This window comes from Pseudophryne corroboree, chromosome 9, assembly GCF_028390025.1.
Source record: "Pseudophryne corroboree isolate aPseCor3 chromosome 9, aPseCor3.hap2, whole genome shotgun sequence".
Lineage (NCBI taxonomy): Eukaryota > Metazoa > Chordata > Amphibia > Anura > Myobatrachidae > Pseudophryne > Pseudophryne corroboree.
This window is the reverse complement of record NC_086452.1, coordinates 275,047,873-275,065,508: the sequence shown is the minus strand read 5'-3', so window position 1 is coordinate 275,065,508 and position 17,636 is coordinate 275,047,873. Positions and strand designations below refer to the sequence as shown.

The 17,636-nt window shown below is 47.2% G+C and overlaps 1 protein-coding gene across 3 annotated transcripts in view; it reads left to right on the top strand.

Annotated features, from left to right (window-relative positions):
* The first annotated feature begins 4,962 nt into the window (after positions 1 to 4,962).
* UCHL5 (ubiquitin C-terminal hydrolase L5) overlaps positions 4,963 to 17,636 on the top strand; it is a 667,016-nt gene continuing 654,342 nt past the window's right edge. For 2 of the 3 annotated variants that reach the window (XM_063940312.1, XM_063940310.1), the window contains exon 1: positions 4,963 to 5,114. Coding sequence is in view for 1 of the 3 variants with exons in the window: in XM_063940310.1 (XP_063796380.1) it covers positions 4,991 to 5,114 (124 nt within the window). In the remaining 2 variants the exon portion in view is untranslated. The remainder of the gene's footprint in view (positions 5,115 to 17,636) is intronic. The other variant, XM_063940311.1, reaches the window with a different exon arrangement.

Here is a 17,636-nt window from a genome sequence, read left to right as displayed (position 1 = left end):
CATGTCGTCAACAGTTTTTTGCAAAGTGCTGACACTGTCACGTAATTCCTTCCATACGACCATCCAGTCAGGTGTCGACTCCCTAGGGGGTGACATCACTATTACAGGCAATTGCTCCGCCTCCACATCATTTTCCTCCTCATACATGTCGACACAATCGTACCGACACACAGCACACACACAGGGAATGCTCTGATAGAGGACAGGACCCCACGAGCCCTTTGGGGAGACAGAGGGAGAGTTTGCCAGCACACACCAGAGCGCTATATATATGCAGGGATAACCTTATATAAGTGTTTCTCCCTTCTATAGCTGCTGTATATGTATTTGCTGCCAATTAGTGCCCCCCCTCTCTTGTTTTACCCTGATTCTGTAGCAGGACTGCAGGGGAGAGTCAGGGAGCCGTCCTTCCAGCGGAACTGTGAGGGAAAATGGCGCTTCGGCCGGGCACAAAAATCTAACTGAGGCTTGGAGGAGGGTCATAGGGGGAGGAGCCAGTGCACACCAGGTAGTCCTAAAGCTTTTACTTTTGTGCCCAGTCTCCTGCGGAGCCGCTATTCCCCATGGTCCTTACGGAGTTCCCAGCATCCACTAGGATGTCAGAGAAACTGGGGTTGCCTTCCCACCTTCGAATACCTAACGCCTTTCATGTTTTTCTCCTCCATCCCCTCATTCTGAATCGGTTCCACTCAGCATCCCCTAAGCCAACGTCTGTAGTGACAGAAGCTGGAACGGAGTTTGAAATCAAAGCTATTCTTGACTCTCGTTATCTTCATAAAAAATTACAGTACTTGGTAGACTGGAAGGGTTATGGCCCTGAGGAGAGAAGTTGGATTAAGGCTACTGAAGTAACGGCTCCTCGACTGGTTCGGATCTTCCACTCCAGACATCCAACTAAACCCGGAAAGTGTCCAGGGGCCACTCCTGGAGGAGGGGGTACTGTCACTCACCGCGGGCAGCGGCGGCCGCGCTTGTCCCTGCGGGTGACCTGGTCTGCCCGGCGCCTCTCTTCCCCCGGCGGTCTCCGGTCCCGGCGGCGGGTCGGCGCGTTCCTCCGGCGGCTTCCCGGAGCGAGGGCGCCGCCATCGTGAGTGAGGTCAAGGAGGCGGAGCAGGCAGGTGACGTCAGTCCTGCTCCGCCTCCTTGACCTCACTCACTCAGGCAAGGGCGGGGAATTCAAAACCAGACTCCGGGCAGAGATCCGGTGCCTGAGTATCTTCGTTCCTGCCTCAGAAGCTGTGATTTCCAGAGCTCCCACGTTCCTGTGACTTCCGTGCCTCCAAGCACCTCCGTGCCTCCAAGCACTTCCGTGCCTCCAAGCACCTCCGTGCCTCCAAGCACCCCCGTGCCTCCAAGCACCTCCGTTCCTCCAGTGCCTTAGCATTCAGTCTCACTGTGCTCCCGGCACCTTCGTGTCTCAGTACCTGTACCACCAGCACCTCAGTACCTCCAACACCACAGTGCCTCCAACACCACAGTGCCTCCAACACCACAGTGCCTCCAACACCACAGTGCCTCAGCACTCAGCATTTCTGTGCCTCCGGCACCGCCGTGCCTCAATACCTGTGTCTCCAGCACTTCAGTACCTCAGCATTCAGCATCTCTACAAGTCTTGTCTTTCAGGAAACCTTCAAGAATTCTTCCGTGCTTCCTGCCTGCCGTCTTAATCCTGCATGAGGAAGACCTACATCCGGCCATCTCTACTGCGACCCAGTAGCGGTTCCTCTTCCCGGTCATCGGAAGAAGCCCCGAGTCCACAACACTCCCAAATCAGGTCAGTGATATATGTTCAGGGATTTTTAATTCAATATGGATCTGACCGAACCGTCTGGTTTCGGGATTACAACATGGTCGAATAATAACACCCTCTTGTTGAAGGAGGGGACCCTTGACCACCACCTGTTAAAGATACAATTTGTGAATTGCAGTTAACACTGGCTCCCTCTCTTGGGGGGAAGCCCGCAGGGCCATCTGTGAGGGGGCATCTTCTCACAGTCCAGCTTGTATCCCTGAGACACAATATCTATTGCCCAGGGATCTAACAGGGAGTGAACCCACTTGTGGCTGAACTTACGAAGGCGTGTCCCCACCGGGCCTAGCTCCGCCTGTGGAGCCCCAGCGACATTGGTGGATTTTTGTAGAGGCCGGGGAGGACTTCTGTTCCTGGGAACTAGCTGTGTTGTGCAGCTTCTTTCCTCTGTCCCCGGCTCTGACAAGAAAGGACGCACGTCAGACTTTCTTGTTTCTTTATTCGAAAGGCTGCATTTAATAATGTCGTGCTTTCTTAGGCTGTGCGGTAATATAAGGCAAACTAGCAGAATTACCAGCTATAGCTGTGGAGACCAGCCCCTAGAACCCTTCTCCACACAATCCTCAGCATCATCTGTCCAATGCATATTCTACAGGACACGTCAAGCAGAGATCGACATAGCTTTGACTCTAGGACCCAGTATACTCATGTCTCTTTGGGCATGCTTTATAATTATATACAGTATCTATCACTTAAGACAGCATCTTTAATATTTTTATATTAGGGTCTCAATCTCTGCTGATAAGGTACCTGTCCACGCTGCCACAGCGCTATATACCCCTGCCGACACAATCGCCGGTCTTGGTAGTATACTAGAATGTGCACGCTATCTGCAGGATCCCAGAGAATAGCAAATGCTACCGTCTGTGCAAACAAGATACCCTAGGGGAAGATTCTCAACACATCCTGGCCCTAGTGGGGAAAGGATACAGCCTGAGAATTCTCTTGTGGGAAGCTGACGTCTCTTGTTTGGAGATTCACGCTCTTTTTCCTCATGAGAGGAGGGAAATTTACCTCAGCATTCTTCCCCTTAAACATGTGCACTCTCGTGTCAGGGACAGATGAGTCATCAGTGATATGCAAATCATGTTTTATTACAATAATCATATATTGAAAACTTTTTAGCCATCTTGGCTGTAACTATGCATTATCGTAGTCAACAGTGGAGTTAAACTCTGTGTCGATACCAGTGTTTGTTATCTTGGATAGTGAGCATTGTGAGACTCTGAAGGTCTCTGTGACATAGGGACAGACACAGGTAGATTTCCTGTCTGTTCCCTAACCTTTTGTGCAATGAATTCACCTTAGCACTTACACATATCCAAACAGGTGTCGGCGTTGTCGACGGAGACACCCTCTCACACACATATCCGCTCTATCACCTCCTTAGAGGAGCCTTTTACCTCAGACATGTCGACACACGCGTACCGACACACCACACACACAGGGGATGCTCTATTTGAGGACAGTTCCCCCACAAGGCCCTTTGGAGAGACAGAGAGAGAGTATGCCAGCACACACCCCAGCGCTATATGACCCAGGGATTACACTACAACTTAGTGTTTACCCAGTAGCTGCTGTATATTTAATTTTGCGCCTAAATTTATGTGCCCCCCCCTCTTTTCACCCTTTGTGTATTTGGATACTGCAGGGGAGAGCCTGGGGAGCTTCCTTCCAGCTGAGCTGTGAAGAGAAAATGGCGCTGGTGTGCTGAGGAAGATAGCCCCGCCCCTTCATCGGCGGGCTTCTCCCGCGTTTTTAATAATTTTTAATTGCGGGTGTTTTCACACATATACAGTTTATTAGACTGTATTATGTGTATTTTTGCCAATAAGGTACTCTAATTGCTGCCCAGGGCGCCCCCCCCCCCCCCCCCCCCAAGCGCCCTGCACCCATCAGTGACCGGAGTGTGTGGTGTGCTAAGGGAGCAATGGCGCACAGCTGCAGTGCTGTGCGCTACCTTAATGAAGACCGGAGTCTTCAGCCGCCGATTTTCAACTTTCTCTTCGTTCTTCTGGCTCTGCAAGGGGGACGGCGGCGCGGCTCCGGGAACGGATGACCGAGGACGGGGCCTGTGTTCGATCCCTCTGGAGCTAATGGTGTCCAGTAGCCTTTGAAGCCCAAGCTAGCTGCAAGCAGGTAGGTTCGCTTCTCTCCCCTCAGTCCCACGTAGCAGTGAGTCTGTTGCCAGCAGATCTCACTGAAAATAAAAAACCTAACAAATACTTTCTTTTCTAGGAAGCTCAGGAGAGCCCCTAGAGTGCATCCAGCTCAGGCCGGGCACAGATTCTAACTGAGGTCTGGAGGAGGGGCATAGAGGGAGGAGCCAGTGCACACCAGATATAGTACGTAATCTTTCTTTTAAGAGTGCCCAGTCTCCTGCGGAGCCCGTCTATTCCCCATGGTCCTTACGAAGTACCCAGCATCCACTAGGACGTCAGAGAAAATAAAAATCTATCTTTTTTAATTAGTCCTATTAATTTATACTTTCTGCACGTCAGATTTCATGGTGAAAAAGAATAAGCATGCTCTCAATAATTGTGGTCTTTAATTACTGACAAATAGGACTGATGTAGAAAATAGGGATAAAAACCAGAATTATCACATTGGCAGACACATATTTAACCCTGAAGGTATGGGTTAAAAATTGGGTGATCACGTGGTAGTTTCAAATCACGTGAAGACCATCAGCGATAGCGTCAGCGCCTCTTGTTGGGCGGGATAGGCTTGGAGAAGGCAGGCTGTTCAGTTCTGCGTTGCCTTTTAATACATTAGAGGCAGTATCCCACCCACAGTTACAGTATCCTTACGTAGAACAATTCTGCATTTTACGGTCGTTTGACTAAACACACTTGATGGCTCAGATCCCTCACTTAATATGGCCGCCCCTGTACAAAGTGAAATTTAATGTGCAGCAAGCCTATTGTATATATGGAAAGTACAGATAAAAGTCACCGCCATAAACAACATGTTTTTAACCAAACCAATAAATAGAGATTTCCACTGTGATTGTACGGTTGTTTTTTGTTTGCTTTTTTATCCGTTTGCCCCAAGTCCGGAGATGCTGTGTAATCTGTGTGGCTTCAGCAAAATGTCTACACTAACGGAGACAGGAAGGTAAAGACACGGTACGCCCTCCTGCAATTGCAGAGCGCTTGTGTCAGTGACACTGCCGCACACATGGTTAATAAGAGTTTCACATGTGGTAAAGCAGCAGGTTGGGAAGAGATGGCGGGCGGCGCTGGAGAATGGTGCCTGATGGAGAGCGATCCCGGGGTGTTTACCGAGCTCATCAAAGGGTTTGGTGCGTTAAATCTATGTAACCTTGACTTGCTATTGCAGCATTACAGCGAGAGACGTACGGGGTCAATTAAGGGACAAATACATGTGCGTTTATCATCAGGACGTTGATGGCTAAAACGTTAGCATAATTTAGTATGAAACATTTGAGTTCTAATAGTTTTGTGATGTGCTCATATGAATGTATTTCGATGGCGCAATGCTATGTTAAGAATTTATTAAAATTGTCCAGTATTCTTTATATATACGATTTAGTTTGTGGGCGGGTAAACTTATTAGCATTTAATTTTCTCTTACGTCCTAGAGGGGCAGGATTTGGACAGGAACCTATTTTTGGACATCACTAAAATGGCTTTAAAGGGAGAAGTCATAATCATAGGAGACTTTAATTTACCTGATGTAAATTGGGAGGGGTCTTTTGCAAGTTCTGCTACAACTTAAGTGGCAAATTTCTAAATTTCTTACAGGGAGCATCTCTCAAGCAATTGGTGAGGGAGCCCACTCGCAAAGACTCAATATTAGATTTAATTCTTACAAATGGTGATAGGATATCCGACATATATGTGGGTGAGCACCTGGGATCCAGTGATCATCAAGCAGTGTGGTTTAGTATAAAGACAGGATCCAACTCCTGTCACACAAAAATAAAGGTGTTGGATTTAGAAATGCTTACTTTGCAAAAATGGAGAGATGTTTAAGTGATTCATTGGTGGACTGGAGGAACAAGTGCAATACTAAGTGCAACAGACCTGTGTATCAAAAGGGTTAGGAAAACCACCAGGAAAAGAAAGCCAGTGTGGTTCACAAAAAAAGTATCAACTAGTGTGAAAGCAAAAAAGATGGCTTTTAGGAAATACAAACAGACTCAAAATAATAACGACAAAGAGGTGTATCTTGACAGACGGAAAGAAGATGCTAAGAAAGTGATCAGACGTGCAAAGGCAGAAGCTGGGGAGAAAATGGCCCAGTCAGTAGATAAAGTAGATAAAGGGGGCAAACTTTTTTGAAGTATATAAGCGAAAGGAGAAAATCAAATGGAGGAATAATAAGACTTAAGACAGAGAGTGAGCATTTGGTGGAGGGAGACAAGGCAATAGCAGATCACCTAAGTAATTATTTTTGCTCAGTATTTACTACAGAGGAATGGATGGGGCCACAGTTAAGTTGCGAGGACATTCATAAAAATAAGGCAGATGAAAGTACATTTACAGAGGAGAAGGTCCTAACAGAACTTTCAAAACTAAAAGTGGATAAATCAATGGGACCAGATGGTATACACCCAAGGATACTCAAAGATCTAAATGATGTGCTGGTTACACCTTTAACAGAATTATTTAACCAGTCACTAAATACAGGTGCTATTCCAGAGGACTGGAAAAGAGCAAATGTAGTTCCACTGCACAAAAGTGGAAGCAAGGTAGAAGCAAGTAAGTACAGACCAGTAAGCCTTACATCAGTAGTAGGGAAAGTAATGGAAAACTATTAAAAGAAAGAGTTGTGGAATATCTTAAACAACTTACAGGATCCAAAACCGCATGAATTTACTGGTGGGAGATCATGCCAAATAAATCTTACTGACTTTTTTTGACTCTGACGAAAATAATAGATCAAGGGGGAGCTGTAGCTGTAGCATATCTAGACTTTAGTAAGGCATTTGACACTGTCCCACATCACAGACTGCTAAATAAACTTGAAAACGTGGGGGTGGATTATAAAACGGTTAAATGGATAAGAACCTGGTTGCAGTATAGGAAACAGACAGTTGTAGTAAATGGAGTTCAATCTATGGAGGAAAATGTTACAATTGGAGTACCCCATGGATCTGTACTTGGTCCAGTTCTCTTTAATATCTTTGTTGGTGACATTGCAGATGGTATTGAAGGGAAGGTATGCCTTTTTGCAGATGATACAAAGATATGCAACAGGGTAGACACACCGGGAGGTGTAAAACAAATGATTGATTGACCTAGGTAGGCTTGAGAAATGGTCAAGAACGTGGCAACTACAGTTTAATGCTAAAAAATGCAAAATCTTGCACTTGGGTCTCAAAAACCCAAAGGCTAAATATAGTATCAAGGGTACTATAATGGAAACTACTGAGGAGGAAAGGGATTTAGGAGTCACTATTTCAAGTGACTTGAATGCAGGAAAGCAATGCAACAAAGAAATGAGGAAGGCAAGTCAGATGCTTGGTTGCATAGGGAGAGGAATCGGTAGCAGGGAAAAATAAGTGATAATGCCACTGTATAGGTCATTGTTGCGTCCCCATCTGGAATACTGTGTTCAGTTCTGGAGACCATATCTCCAGAAAGATATAAATACATAGAGAGTGTACAAAGAAGGGCAACTAAAATGGTGCATGGCCTACATCACAAAACTTACCCGGAAAGGCTGAAAGATCTTAACATGTATAGTTTGGAGGAGAGAAGGGAAAGGGGGGACATGATAGAAACGTTCAAATATATCAGGGGTCTTAACAAAGTTCAGGAGGAAAACATTCTTCAAAGGAAAAGAAGTATCAGAACTCAAGGACATGCAATGAGACTGGAGGGGGGGGGGGGAGGTTCAGGGGAAATTTAAGGAAAAATGACTTAAAAAAAGGGTAGTGGATAAGTGGAATAGCATCCCATCAGAGGTGGTAGAGGCTAAGACTGTAGAGCAATTTAGACATGCTTGGGATAGGCATATGGATATCCTTACAAAGAATTAAGGTTAAAAAAGGGTTGAGATTGCCTAAAGGCTATAAAAAAAAAAAAAAAAAAAAAAAAAAAAAAAGGGGGCAGACTAGATGGGCCAAGTGGTTCTTTTCTGCCGTCTAATTCTATGTGTCTGAGAGTGTGGGCTGGCTTCTTCCTCTATGCCCCTACTACCAGACTCGGTTTAGAAAATGTGTCCGGAGGAGCCGGTCACAGCTAGGGGAGTTCTACAGAGCTTTCCTAGAAAAGTTCTATTTAGAGTTTATTATTTTACAGGGAGGCTGCTGGCAACAGCCTCCCTGCTTCGTGGGACTAAAGGGGGGAGTAGTGTCTGCCCTGCGGGGTCTGAGCCACTTACTCCACTGACAGGACACTGAGCTCCTGAGGGGTCAGATCGCTCCCCGCCGCTGGGGATCGCTCGCCCCAGCAGCATGCCACCACCCCCTTACAGAGCTGAAGAATCGGTGGCGAATGAGACACCGACCCCCCCCCCTAGCAAGCGGGGGAGTCGGTGTGAAGATGGCGGCAGCAGGGTAGGAGCGCAGTATTAACTGTGCTCCATCCCGGTACATGGTGCGGCGCTGTGAGGGGCGCCCTGAGCCAGCGCTACCCCCTGTACTGGTCCCAAAGCCTGTCGGGGTCCTCTGATCTCAGCCAGCACTCAATCCTCAGGCAAGTATAATCAGTGGAAGAGCGGTAAGACCGCTCCATTTTGGGGGCAGAGCTTATCCTCAGAGCGGACCCAGCAGCGTTCAGCCCCATTTTCCTGCCTGCACAGCGCTGATCAGGAGAATCAGATCCCTCCACAGCAACTCCAGCTATCTGTAAACTGTACCAGGGGCTTGTAGAAGGGGGGTGGGGAGGCTGCAATACGACTGTGTATCCTATTAAGGTGCACAGTATGCGCTGACAAGTGGTCTCCCTTTGGTTAGAAGCGCTGTGTGTGGGTTGGCTCCAATCTTTGTGTCTCTCTTGCCATTCTTGGAGGGGGGGGGGGGACTCTGTCTGCCCTCCCCTGTGAGTGTGGAGTGTTTGGTGGTCTCCTTTAGCTATGTCCAGGGACACTGTCGTATGCTGCGGAGGATGTGTCCTCCCAGGATGATCCCATTCCATGTAATCAGGATAGCACTGGTTTAGCACAGATTCCAGCAAGGGAACCTGAGTGGTTTTCCTCTATCAAATCTTGGAGTTCTCAGATTTCAGACAGGGTTGCAAGTAATGAATCTGCAACCCAGGTATTGCAGAACTCTATGGCTGTATGGCACGATTCTGGTACCTCAGGACGCTCCTCTATATACCCCCACAAATGTGTGCTTGTTCATGTCATGCGCAAGATGACAAGGATACTGATTATGACACCACAGACGGTAATGGGGATATATTGCGGGGTCTGCCTCTTTTGCAAAGGGGGTGCAATTGATGATAGAGGCTATCAGGGATGTGTTGAATATTAATGATACCACACCTGAGCAGGTTGAGGCTTTTTTCACTGAAAATAAGAAAGCCTTGCTAACCTTCCCTGCGTCAAAGGAATTAAATGCTATATTTTAGAAAGCATGGGAAAACCCTGAGAAAAAATTCCAGATCCCTAAAAGGGTCCAGGTGGCATTCCCTTTCCCTGAGGAGGATAGCAAAAAATGGGAAATCCAGCCAATTGTTGACGAATCTGTGTCCAGACTTTCAAAAAAGGTGGTTTTTACCTGTTCCGGGATCTACCGCCTTAAAGGAGTCGGCTGATCGTAAAATTGATAATATACTTAAATCAATGTACACCGCTTCGGGGGCCATATTGCATCCCACTGTTGCTAGTGCATGGATTGCAAAAGCTATAGTCAAGTGGTCAGGCACCTTACTTGAGGATTTGGATACGATGGATGAGGGTGATGTTGAATTTTTTTGCGTAACATTCACGATTCAGCAGGTTTTATGGTAGAATCCATGAAAGACCTGGGTTCCATGGCTGCAGGAATCTCTTCCATGTCTGTTTCAGCTTGTCGGGGACTGTGGCTGCGCCAGTGGTCAGCCGATGCGGAATCCAGGAAAAATGTGTAGTCCCTACCCTACACAGGTCAGGCTCTCTTTGAGGAAGCTTTGGGTGCGTGGATTTCCACGGCTACAGCGGGTAAGTCTCAGTTTCTTCCCTCAGCTGCACCTGCTCCAAAGAAATCCTTCTCTTCATCAGCCTCACAGTCTTTTTGGCCTAACAAGCCTAGAAAGGCCAAACCGTCCAATACCTTCTTTAGGGGAGGTCGAGTCCAAGAAACCGGCTGCTGCAGGTTCCCAGGAACAAAAGCCTGTTTCAGGTACGCCAAAGTCCTCCGCATGACGGTGGACTGCGCGGCCTGGAAGTGGGGCCAGTGGGAGCGAGACTCAGACAGTTCAGTCATGTCTGAGTATCGCCCGGCCTGGATCCCTGGGTGATAGATATTGTGTCCCAGGGATTCAGGCTGGAATTTCAGAATCTCCCTCCTCACCAATTTTAAAAAAAAATCAGGCTTGCTAGTTCTACTGGCAGACAGAACTGTCCTACAACAGGCTGTCCAGAAGTTGGTGGAGGCACAGGTCATTGTGCCAGTTCCTCCTCATTTGCAAACCACAGGTTACTATTCGAACCTTTTCGTGGTACCGAAAGCGGATGGTTCAGTCACGCCCATTCTGGACCTAAAATCACTGAACACCTTTCTAAAGGAGTTCAAGTTCAAAATGGAGTCTCTCCGGGCGGTGATATCAGGTTTGGAAGAGGGGGGAGTTCCTTGTATCCCTGGATATCAAGGATGCGTGCCTTCACATTCCTATGTGGCTGCCGCATCAGGCTTATCTCCGTTTTGCATTACTGGACTGTCATTTCTAGTTCCAGGCACTGCCATTCGGCCTCTCAACTGCACCGAGGGTGTTCACCAAGGTGATGGCAGAGATGATGATTCTACTCCGCAAACGAGGGGTGAACATCATTCCATATCTGGACAATCTGCTGATAAAGGCATCGTCCAGGGAGAAGCTGTTGCAGTCCATTGTTCTCACAACCCACCTACTCGGACTCCACGGTTGAATTCTGAACCTTCCAAAATCACATTTGGAACCAACCCAGAGGTTGTATTTTCTGGGGATGATCCTCGACACAGAAGTGGAGAGGGTGTTTCTTCCACTGGAAAAGGCGTTGGTGATACAAACAATGGTCCGGGATGTCTTGAAGCCAGCCTGGGTGTCAGTTCATCAATGTACTCGCCTTTTGGGAAAGATGGTGCCCTCTTACAAGGTTCTCCAGTACAGGAGGTTCCATTCTCGGTCCTTCCAACTGGATCTCCTGGACAAGTGGTCAGGATCTCATATCAACATGCACCAGAGAATTCGTCTGTCGCCAAAGGTCAGTATTTCTCTTACATCCTAGAGGATGCTGGGAACTCCAAAAGGACCATGGGGTATAGACGGGATCCGCAGGAGCTTGGGCACACTGAAGAGACTTTAACTGGGTGTGAACTGGCTCCTCCCTCTATGCCCCTCCTCCAGACCTCAGTTAGACTTTGTGCCCAGGACTGACTGGACACTCACTACATAGTAACATAGTATCTGAGGTTGAAAAAAGACAATTGTCCATCGAGTTCAACCTATTTGTGGTGTCCTATGCATGATGATTTGACTAAAATTTCTGACTGATGCTGCTGTCAGCCATTGCATTTTATCCCTATTTATAGTAACTATAATGCATGACTATGCACCATACCCCTGGATATCCTTATCCAATAGGAATTTATCTAACCCATTCTTAAAGGTGTTGATAGATTCCGCCATTACAACTCCCTCGGGCAGGGAATTCCAAACACGTATTGTCCTTACCGTGAAAAAGCCTTTACGCCGTATTGTGCGGAATCTCCTCTCCTCTAACCTGAGCGAGTGTCCACGAGTCCTCTGTGTTGATCTAACCAAAAACAGGTCCCGCGCAAGCTCTGTGTATTGTTCCCTTATATATTTGTAGATGTTGATCATATCCCCTCTTAGTCTCCGCTTTTCCAATGTAAACATGCCTAGTCTTTCAAGCCTTTCCTTGAATTCCATCGTCTCCATGCCCTTAATTAGTTTGGACGCCCTCCTCTGTAACTTTTCAAGCTCCAGGATATCCTTTTTGTAGTACGGTGCCCAGAATTGTACACAGTATTCAAGGTGTGGCCTCACTAGTGATTTATATAACGGGAGTATAATACTCTCGTCCCTAGCATCAATACCCCGTTTTATGCATGCTAATATCTTATTAACCTTCTTTGCTGCAGTCCTGCTTTGGGTACTACTGCTTAGCTTGCTATCTATGAGGACACCTAAGTCCTTTTCCAGTACAGAATCCCCTAATTTTACCCCATTTAGTAGGTAGGTGTAATTTTTGTTCTTGTTACCACAGTGCATTACCTTACACTTGTCTGTGTTGAAGCGCATTCTCCATTTGGCTGCCCATGCTTCTAATTTATTTGTACGGCCTCATTTAGAATACTGTATTCAGTTCTGGAGGCCATATCTCCAAAAGGATATTAATACATTAGAAACTGTACAAAGGAGGGCAACTAAAATGGTGCATGGCCTACATCACAAAACATACCCAGAAAGACTAAGAAATCTCAATATGTATAGTTTGGAGCAGAGAAGGGAAAGGGGGGACATGATAGAAACTTTCAAATATATCAAGGGTTTTAACAAAGTCCAGGAGGGAAACATTCTCCAAATGAAGAGAAGCAATAGGACACGAGGACATGCACTGATACTCGAGGGGGGGAGGTTCAGGGGAAATTTGCGGAAAAATTATTTCACAGAAACGGTAGTGGACAAGCGGAATAGCCTCCCATCAGAGGTGGTAGAGGCTAAGACAGTAGAGCAATTTAAACATGCATGGGATAGACATAAGGATATCCTTACAAAGAAATAAGGATCAAATAAGGTTAGAGATAAAAATAATATAAAAAAAAAAAAAGGGGCAGACTAGATGGGCCAAGTGGTTCTTATCTGCCGACAAATTCTATGTTTCTATGTTACTTCCTCGCTTAAATAAGTACCTATCAGTGTGATATTCTCATTATTGAGATTGTGTGTCAGTCCCTGAATTGGGTCCTCTCTAGTGAATACTGTTGAAAAAAACTCATTTAGTGTGTCCGCTATGTCATTATCATTTTTGCTTAAGACTCCCAACTTGTCTTTTAAAGGGCCTATACTCTGCTTCTTTAATCTCTTGCTATTAATGTATTTAAAGATTTCTCTATCGTCCTAGTGGATGCTGGGGTTCCTGAAAGGACCATGGGGAATAGCGGCTCCGCAGGAGACAGGGCACAAAAAGTAAAGCTTTAGGATCAGGTGGTGTGCACTGGCTCCTCCCCCTATGACCCTCCTCCAAGCCTCAGTTAGATTTTTGTGCCCGGCCGAGAAGGGTGCAATCTAGGTGGCTCTCCTAAAGAGCTGCTTAGAAAAGTTTAGCTTAGGTTTTTTATTTTACAGTGAGTCCTGCTGGCAACAGGATCACTGCAACGAGGGACTTAGGGGAGAAGAAGTGAACTCACCTGCGTGCAGGATGGATTGGCTTCTTGGCTACTGGACATTAGCTCCAGAGGGACGATCACAGGTACAGCCTGGATGGTCACCGGAGCCTCGCCGCCGGCCCCCTTGCAGATGCTGAAACGAGAAGAGGTCCAGAATCGGCGGCAGAAGACTCCTCAGTCTTCTTAAGGTAGCGCACAGCACTGCAGCTGTGCGCCATTTTCCTCTCAGCACACTTCACACGGCAGTCACTGAGGGTGCAGGGCGCTGGGAGGGGGGCGCCCTGGGAGGCAAAATGAAAACCTTTTTTGGCTAAAAATACCTCACATATAGCCTCCGGGGGCTATATGGAGATATTTAACCCCTGCCAGAATCCGTTAAGAGCGGGAGACGAGGCCGCCGAAAAAGGGGCGGGGCCTATCTCCTCAGCACACAGCGCCATTTTCCCTCACAGAAAGGCTGGAGGGAAGGCTCCCAGGCTCTCCCCTGCACTGCACTACAGAAACAGGGTTAAAACAGAGAGGGGGGGCACTAATTTGGCGTTAGAAATATATAAAAAAGATGCTATAAGGGAAAACACTTATATAAGGTTGTCCCTATATAATTATAGCGTTTTTGGTGTGTGCTGGCAAACTCTCCCTCTGTCTCTCCAAAGGGCTAGTGGGTCCTGTCCTCTATCAGAGCATTCCCTGTGTGTGTGCTGTGTGTCGGTACGTGTGTGTCGACATGTATGAGGACGATGTTGGTGAGGAGGCGGAGCAATTGCCTGAAATGGTGATGTCACTCTCTAGGGAGTCGACACCGGAATGGATGGCTTATTTAGGGAATTACGTGATAATGTCAACACGCGCCAAGGTCGGTTGACGACATGAGACGGCCGACAAACAATTAGTACCGGTCCAGACGTCTCAAAAACACCGTCAGGGGTTTTAAAACGCCCGTTTACTTTAGTCGGTCGACACAGACACAGACAGGGACACTGAATCCAGTGTCGACGGTGAATAAACAAACGTATTCCTTATTAGGGCCACACGTTAAGGGCAATGAAGGAGGTGTTACATATTTCTGATACTACAAGTACCACAAAAGAGGGTATTATGTGGGATGTGAAAAAACTACCGTAGTTTTTCCTGAATCAGATAAATTAAATGAAGTGTGTGATGATGCGTGGGTTCCCCCCGATAGAAAATATGGGCGGTATACCCTTTCCCGCCAGAAGTTAGGGCGCGTTGGGAAACACCCCTTAGGGTGGATAAGGCGCTCACACGCTTATCAGAACAAGTGGCGGTACCGTCTATAGATAGGGCCGTCCTCAAGGAGCCAGCTGACAGGAGGCTGGAAAAATATCATAAAAAGTATATACACACATACTGGTGTTATACTGCGACCAGCGATCGCCTCAGCCTGGATGTGCAGAGCTGGGGTGGCTTGGTCGGATTCCCTGACTAAAAATATTGATACCCTTGACAGGGACAGTATTTTATTGACTATAGAGCATTTAAAGGATGTATTTCTATATATGCGAGATGCACAGAGGGATATTTGCACTCTGGCATCAAGAGTAAGTGCGATGTCCATATCTGCCAGAAGATGTTTATGGACACGACAGTGGTCAGGTGATGCAGATTCCAAACGGCACAAAGGTGTATTGCCGTATAAAGGAAGAGGAGTTATTTGGGATCGGTCCATCGGACCTGGTGGCCACGGCAACTGCTGGAAAATCCACCGTTTTTACCCTAAGTCACATCTCTGCAGAAAAAGACACCGTCTTTTCAGCTTCAGTCCTTTCGTCCCTATAAGAGTCATATCTGCCCAGGGATAGAGGAAAGGGAAGAAGACTGCAGCAGGCAGCCCATTCCCAGGAACAGAAGCGTTCCACCGCTTCTGACAAGCTCTCAGCATGACGCTGAGACCGTACAGGACCCCTGGATCCTACAAGTAGTATCCCAGGGGTACAGTTTGGAATGTCGAGACGTTTCCCCTACGCAGGCTCCTGAAGTCTGCTTTACCAAGGTCTCCCTCCGACAAGGAGGCAGTATGGGAAAAAATTCACGAGCTGTATTCCCAGCAGGTGATAATTAAATTACCCCTCCTACAACAAGAAAAGGGGATATTATTCCACACTATATTGTGGTACTGAAGCCAGAAGGCTAGGTGAGACCTATTCTAAATCTAAAAAAATTTGAACACTTACAAAGGTTCAAATCAAGATGGAGTCACTCAGAGCAGTGATAACGAACCGGGAAGAAGGGGACTATCTGGTGTCCCGAGAAATCAGGGATGCTTACCTCCATGTCCCAAATTTGCCCTTATCACTAAGGGTACCTCAGGTTCGTGGTACAGAACTGTCACTATCAGTTTCAGACGCGGCCGTTTGGATTGTCTACGGCACCCCGGGTCTTTACCAAGGTAATGGCCGAAATGATGGTTCTTCTTCGAAGAAAAGGCGTCTTAATTATCCCTTACTTGGACGATCTCCTGATAAGGGCAAAGTCCAGGGAACAGTTGGAGGTCGGAGTAGCACTATCTCGGATACTGTTACAACAGCAGGGGTGGATTCTAAATATTCCAAAATCGCAGCTGATCCCGACAACAAGTCTCCTGTGCTTAGGGATGATTCTGGACACAGTCCAGAAAAAGGTGTTTCTCCCGGAAGAGAAAGCCAGGGAGTTATCCGAGCTAGTCAGGAACCTCCTAAAATCAGTGCATCATTGCACAAGGGCCATGGTAAAAAAATGGTGACTTCCTTCGAAGCAATTCCAGTCGGCAGATTTCATGCAAGAACTTTTCAGTGGGATCTGCTGGACAAATGGTCCGAATCGCATCTTCAGATGCATCAGCGGATAACCCTATATCCAAGGACAAGGGTGTCTCTCCTGTGGTGGTTACAGAGTGCTCATCTTCTAGAGGGCCGCAGATTCGGCATTCAGTTTTGGATGTTGGTGACCACGGAGGCCAGCCCGAGAGGCTGGGGAGCAGTCACACAAGGAAAAAATTTCCAGGGAGTGTGATCAAGTCTGGAGATTTTTCTCCACATAAATATAGCTAAGGGTAAATTTATAATGCTCTAAGCTTAGCAAGACCTCTGCTTCAAGGTCAGCCGGTATTGATCCAGTGGGATAAAACATCACGGCAGTCGCCCACGTAAATAGACAGGGCGGCACAAGAAGCAGGAGGGCAGTGGCAAAAACTGCAAGGACTTTTCGCTGGGCGGAAAATCATGTGATAGCACTGTCAGCAGTGTTTCATTCCGGGAATGGAAACTGGGAAGCAGACTTCCTCAGTAGGCACGACCTCCACCCGGCAGAGTGGGAACTTCATGGGGAAGTTTTCCACATGATTGTAAACCGTTGGGAATTACCAAAGGTGGACATGATGGCGTCCCGTCTGAACAAAAAACGGGACAGGTATTGCGCCAGGTTAAGAGACCCTCAGGCAATAGCTGTGGACGTTCTGGTAACACCGTGGGTGTACCAGTCGGTGTATGTGTTCCATCCTCTGCTTTTCATACCTAAGGTACTGAGAATTATAAGACGTAGAGGAGTAAGAACTATACTCATGGCTCCGGATTGGCCAAGAAGGACTTGGTACCCGGAACTTCAAGAGATGCTCACAGAGGACTTATGGCCTCTGCCGCTAAGAAGGGACTTGTTTCAGCAAGTACCATGTCTGTTCCAAGACTTACCGCAGCTGCGTTTGACGGCATGGCGGTCGATTCCTGCATTTCTTGCAAACAGGAGTGTCTATGGGCCTCAAATTGGGGTCCATTAAGGTTCAAATTTCGGCCCTGTCGATTTTTCTTCCAGAAAGAATTGGCTTCAGTTCCTGAAGTCCAGAAGTTTGTCAAGGGAGTATTGCATATACAACCCCCTTTTGTGCCTCCAGTGGCACTGTGGGATCTCAACGTAGTTCTGGGATTCCGCAAAACACATTGGTTTAAAACCAGTCAAATCTGTGGATTTGAAGCATCTCACATGAAAAGTGAACATGCTCTTGGACCTGGCCTGGACCAGGCGAGTGTCAAATTGGTGGTTTTTTTCTCAAAAAAGCCCATATCTGTTTGTCCATTCGGACAGGGCAGAGCTGCGGACTCGTCCCCAGTTCTCTCCCTAAGGTGGTGTCAGTGTTTCACCTGAACCAGCTTATTGTGGTGTCTTGCGCCTACTAGGGACTTGGAGGACTCCAAGTTGCTAGATGTGGTCAGGGCCCTGAAAATATAGGTTCCAGGACGGCTGGAGTCAGGAAAACTGACTTGCTGTTATCCTGTATGCACCCAACAAACTGGGTGCTCTTGCTTTTAAGCAGACTTTTGCTAGTTG